We start from the raw sequence: 6,000 nt of genomic DNA on the forward strand, positions 1-6,000 counted from the left end.
TTTATAGGAAAGAAGCTAACGTGTGGGCTCAAACACAACACGATTCCACAATATTTACCGAGTTCAAATAATCAATTAACTCTGTCGTTGTTGTGGTTCTCGTGACATATTAGCATGTTTTGTGCTATGACTCAGTTAGTGAAACGTGAATTTAATGACCAACTTCTGTTGTCTAGGCTTGGGCAACATGGCATTGTCTCAGCCCTCGTACTTCCTTCGGGTGGAATGGCAGCTAGGCACCGGAACGGTGTTACAGTCGAACCTGTTGTGATTGGGGCGTAGAAAAATTTCGTTTGTAGATGAAGACCACTTTATAGGTTCCATTTGTGGTGAGATTTCTTGCTCAGAGGTATGCAAGGATAATGAACATTCAAACCAGATGAAAAAACTAAAGTAAATTCAGTGGAAGTCTCCAATGTGAGACACCCGCATTTAAAGATGTGTCAATCATTCAAAGATGCGACTAGCTTTGTTGATCAATGAAAACACGAGTAAGCAAAGAAAGAAAGAAAGAAAGAAAGAAAGAACGCATTCAGCTGTAGCACCCTTCCGGTACCTAGCTGCCATGCCCCCCGAAGGAAGCATGAGGGCTAGGATACTGCCAGGTTGCCCAAGCCCAGACAGGGGAAGTCGAGAGGCGGAGGTCGGATTCGAACCATGGACCTTCCGGTCAGTAAATTCGCGCTCTAATTACTTGGGCCNAAAGAAAGAAAGAAAGAAAGAAAGAAAGCATTCAGCTGTAGCACCCTTCCGGTACCTAGCTGCCATGCCACCCGAAGGAAGCATGAGGGCTGGGATACTGCCAGGTTGCCCAAGCCTAGGCAGGGGAAGTCGAGTGGCGGAGGTCGGAAATCGAACCAGGACCTTCCGGCCAGTAAATTGCGTTCTAACCACTTGGGCCATCACGAGTAAGCAAGCATCTGCTACACAATTTGTGCTGTGCTACTCACCAGGATTCGACCCAGGAACAGCAAAAACTAAGAATATAGTCGAACAAAACAAAAGGGTGCAAGTGTGACACTTTTTTCTTTGAAATGTGAAACGGTGCAATACCTGTTTGTACTACTTCAAAACAAAAAAAAACATATTCAATCGGGCCAGAGGGATGCTCAGAGAAACTACGTTTAGAAACGGCAGATGATCCATGGGGGGTGCTCAACGTCGCACAAATGCAACGATCGAAACGGGACTGCTTTGATGTGAGGTTTCTGGAGATTTCACTTGCGTTTTAACATGATCTCTTCCTGGGAAGCAATGTTTCAACACAACCACTGATTGCCGACAAGGTCAAATAAGGGAGCGAGATTTTGGGGGGCCGTGTTTCTGTGGCTGGTGTAGTTTCAATTAACAACGCAACTCGAAAAAGTAGATCGGTAAGTGGGGGGTGAGTTGCGTCAACAACACTGAACCGTGTCAAACTCACCGCTATCTTGAATAAATTGTTCCACCCTACTTTGCATGCCCCAATAACGGAATTCCACCCGACACAGCTTGTAGGCACACATGATACGTTTAGGGAGAGGGGACAGGGGACCGTTGACTTGTTGATTGTCCGGTGTACGAGTGGGAGAGTTCACGTGGTTTTCGTGAGTGATCCGTTGCGCATGGTCGAATTCTTGACGCCAATTTGTGGACAAAGGACCTCTCCCGGTGGCTTTTGAAACAAACACAGTCGGATCCTCTTCAATTTTATACTCGGATTTGGATATCGCGTCTTGCACAATATCTATGTAATCTGCGCAAGCATTTTCAGGAAGGGAACGGAAGGGGTGGTGACGAGAAATCACTGATGGTCATCATTTTGGAATTAAAGAGCATCAAAACATGGGAATGTTCTCTGGTAGATGTGCTATGAATATTCTATCGGGTTCCTCGTATTGCCACAGAGATTACATCGTGTTAAATAAGAGGATCTGAAAACGCTATGCACGGAAGAATCGTGAATCGCGATGATATCTGTGATTTAAAAAAAGAATTCACCGGAATTCCCATAAACTGTGTCGAAGAGTTTTCAGTAAACTTGTGAGTAGCTTTCTCCAGGAAAATATACTGTGATATCTTAAATATTGTACCAATTGAAACATGAGACAGCCTCTGTCCAGTGCATCCAGTTTAAGAGCATCAAAAACGAAAGCTTCAGATGGGATTTAGTCGAGTCTCTCGTGAAAACCAAATTGGTGTGCAAATGGGTGTAATCGGGAAACACTTCTGTTCACGATTCTGTAAGACATGATCTCCGGCTAAACTGATTGTGTTTCATGCGCATCCTAGTCAGACGAACGGGGCTCTTCACGACCAAAGGTTCCGAACAACTGCTGGATACGCTTGTCCTTTAGACGCAAATCGAAAAATCTTGTTCAATATTCATCCTACTTGTTGTCTGTTCACTTACGGGCCCAGCACCAGGGTTCGCAATAATCCTTTATATTTAAAAAGAACTTCGTTGCGTATTCTGGCACCACCGTGGAATAGCGTGTCATCCTTCGATTAATACAAACAAACCATCATCTTGCGAGCATCACTGAGAGCTGATCACAATAAACAAGTCAACCAGTGTGGCGGTGCCACATCACTTGTTGAATCCGTGAGCACTGTGCATGGCACGCGCAGCTCAAGACAACTGCCAGCTGGATCAAAGCATAGGCTTTGATAATACTCCGTCAGCACGTCACACGATCTCAAGGAAGTTTCACACAGACTAAATTAAAATCGAACATAGATTCGCCAAGCGGCTGCCTCGGAGAATGTGTTAAAAAATAAGTGAACAAATTCGAGAAAAACTGGTGACCCTAATAGGGTCTCGCAATGCTGTCACTCAACACTGCCGGAGCTCATGGGATGGTGAGATCCCTTGCGAAGCCCGATGCTCGTCACGTGACATTCTGCTCAGTAGTGTTCGATCAACATACCAGAAATCCATGAATCTATGAATCAATTGAAAATTTCTTATTAAGGACCACGAGTTACGAACTAGGCTCACAGGGCTCCACAACGCAACGTGGTACCAAAGAAAACCAACTGATATGAAGACAGACGTCTGGGAGTTACCAACAATTCGCGAGTTCAGCTCATCGGTTGACAACTTGAACACATTATCTTGCTGACCAGCATCGTCGAAATAGAGCGTTTCGATATCCAAAGTGAGCTTATCGACAAATGGGACCTTGTAGATTGTCCGAGTGTATGGATAGGCGTTCCAGGCTTCTTCTTCTACGCGCAGCGCCGATGGAGGCAGGATGCTACGTAGCCAAGCTGCGAATGGGCAGATGATAAGTGAAGGAATGAGAAGACGATCAGATTCTACCGTTGACAGTTGGGTCTTTGAACCCCAGAGCATTGAAAACATAGGACTGAGGACGCTTTCTCATAGCAGCATAAAATGTTGGCTTTTTCCGAAAACACATACTGAAGCTCACTCAATCAGTTTTTACTTAGGCACTAAATGAAAGGTCACGACAGGTGCCTTGCTAACTGATTCTCGGTCTTTGTTTAGCCATACTTGTAAGCCAAGAATCACGTTAGAGCTCCGAGAAAAGTAAACCAACTTTTCAGATCTGATTGAGCTGAACAACTGAGCATAACTCCTGAAAGCACCAAGTTGTCGGGACAAAAACGAAAGTGATACTGAAACTAAGTGAAGGGCTCAGAAAGATCGAGTACACCTTTATGTCAATCACTGAAGAACCAGTGGAGAAAATTCGAGCTCAAATTCAGTCCCCCGAATGCGCGCCATCTGAAAAGCTAGGAAAAACATCACAAATATATGGCTTCGAAGCTCTACTATTCCTATACACATGCTATCAAAATTAGTCCGTCGGTTAGAAATGAAAAGACCCACAACTCGGCCATATTCCATAAGAATATTACGATTCGATCAAATTTATCAAAATAGAACAGCAATCGAGTAAACTGGCCTATCATAGTACAGTTAGGAATGCTCAGAGTTTTGAAGTACCGAACACGGACCTAATCATGCAAACGAAATCGAGGCACGAAACTACACGATGGTCCCTTGCAGACAGTCTAGTTGACTGTTCCGATAAAATTAACCCACTTGTGACTCAATATAACAACGAGGAGAACAGCTTTTGACGAAAAAACATGATTAAATTACTTTGGAAGTTCAGGACGACATACAAATGTCAAATTTATTCGTTTTATTTGGCATGTGATGAACGGACAGCACGAATTCGAGGGGATGAGTTGTCCAGACGAAACACGTTGCTCTTAAGCTTCGATGTCTAGATGAGTGTATTCTTCGAGTTGTTCATGAACAGTCGAAAAGAAATCATACATGAACAGGTCGGCAATTGACTGACAGAAATACGGATGCCACATGAATTAGGGCGAGAGAATTCATTGATTTGCAAACCAAATGGGTATGACTGTCATTGAATCGAGGGTACTTTCTGACCAGGAGAATTGACCTCTTGTCTTCGGCGATAAAAAGCAACTTTTGTGTCCGATCTGATTCAAGCGTACTCACCCATCGGCGAGATGACCCAAGACAGTTAATTGTACTTTGGACATCCTGACCTGCTGATGATGCGTCAATTCGAGTGTTGCTCCGTTAATTGAAGATTAAGTCGCATCGGCATTTACACGATGGAACTTGTGCACGTGAACATACTTTCAGATAGAATGCGTTTTTCACACGTGACTTCACAAGCTCATTATGGATCACTTTACGTCCATCAACCAATCATCTATAGACTCGTTTCGTAGCAGTCATCAACTGTCTCCCAGATCCCAGTTGGAAATTGCATGATAAGTGATGTGTTCTCCCATGCAACTAATTTGAATCAAATCTAGAGTAAGTATGTGAAACTAAGATCTGTACAAAGTCATGCAAACACAAACGCCGAACAACGGCTTTAACCGAAGACATAACCAAAGCATAACACCCAGGAGAGTTTTGTGTTAATGAATTCTTGAAGTGGCAGCAGAGCCCTAATTGGAAGACAAAACCTAAACCAACTCAGTACAACAAAGAACGCTCTTACAAAAAAGCATATTGCTCTTAAGCGCAAATACGAGCGAATGTTAAATCCAACGTTTCTCACTTTTGGTGAAGCCTAGTCAGAATAATCGCACCGGTACAAAAGTAGAAGAATGGCTCAAACAAGAGAGATGCTAATACAAATTTTAAAAAATCCAGTAATTACACTTTATCAACAGTGAATTCTATTGGGTGTGTTTAAACCCACCTGGCAGATGACTTCCAACATGATAAACCTTGAATGTGTATTGACCCTTGCCTCCGGGTCCATCCTCATAGGGCTCGTTCTTAATTATTTCCACACCACTGCCGCGGCCTGTGCTTTCCTCGCGTGACTTTTTCTGTAGTACACGGGAGAAGCAAGGGTTGAAAATTTGAGCGTGTAATCTTATAGCCCAATGAAAATGAGTTAAAATAGAGGGAAACGATAAGAAAAATGCACAGTATACCCTAAGGCAGCACTAAGTGAAGTCGAGCTACCAACTGGGACACAGCTGAAAGGTCACAATTTCAAGGGTTTCTGTTCAGCCTGTGATATCATCTTGAATAAGATAAATAAAAAGCTGCAGTTAGGCATCCATAGCGAGCAACCCAAATTTCCAGCTTGAGAACAGACACTACTCATCATATTCCCTGAAATATGGTGCTAGCCTCGGTAATTGGAAAATCATTCGCTTCTCAGAAGCCTATTGCCTTAGACTGAACGGAAACTTTCACACCCCGAGGTGAACCGTGTTTCAACAATCACATTGGATCAGTACAGTAGACGATCACCAGAAAGTGGATGTCACATTACACACAATCGACGTTTGTGGCTATTTCATGCATAATGCGGGTGGAGCTCCTGACATGGAATCCTACTTGATGTCAATCTCAGCGGTCCTTCATGACTTTGAAACGACGTATGTCGGTATAAGTCACCGCAGGCTTGAGAACTAAGGTAATCCCTTACCCAAGAAAAGTAGGCATGTTCCATCAAGCTCTCTTTTCCCGGATGACGA

At 43.6% G+C, this 6,000-nt stretch overlaps 1 protein-coding gene across 1 annotated transcript in view; it reads right to left on the bottom strand.

Moving 5' to 3' along the window:
- Positions 1-6,000, bottom strand: part of T265_12025 (hypothetical protein) — a gene marked incomplete at both ends in the record, with an annotated part of 63,109 nt that overhangs the window by 49,818 nt on the left and 7,291 nt on the right. Inside the window, 3 exons of the mRNA XM_009178920.1 lie at positions 1,424-1,735; positions 3,049-3,252; positions 5,208-5,340. Of these exons, the coding sequence (XP_009177184.1) occupies positions 1,424-1,735; positions 3,049-3,252; positions 5,208-5,340 (649 nt within the window). The remainder of the gene's footprint in view (positions 1-1,423; positions 1,736-3,048; positions 3,253-5,207; positions 5,341-6,000) is intronic.

This window comes from Opisthorchis viverrini, assembly GCF_000715545.1.
Source record: "Opisthorchis viverrini unplaced genomic scaffold opera_v5_718, whole genome shotgun sequence".
NCBI lineage: Eukaryota > Metazoa > Platyhelminthes > Trematoda > Opisthorchiida > Opisthorchiidae > Opisthorchis > Opisthorchis viverrini.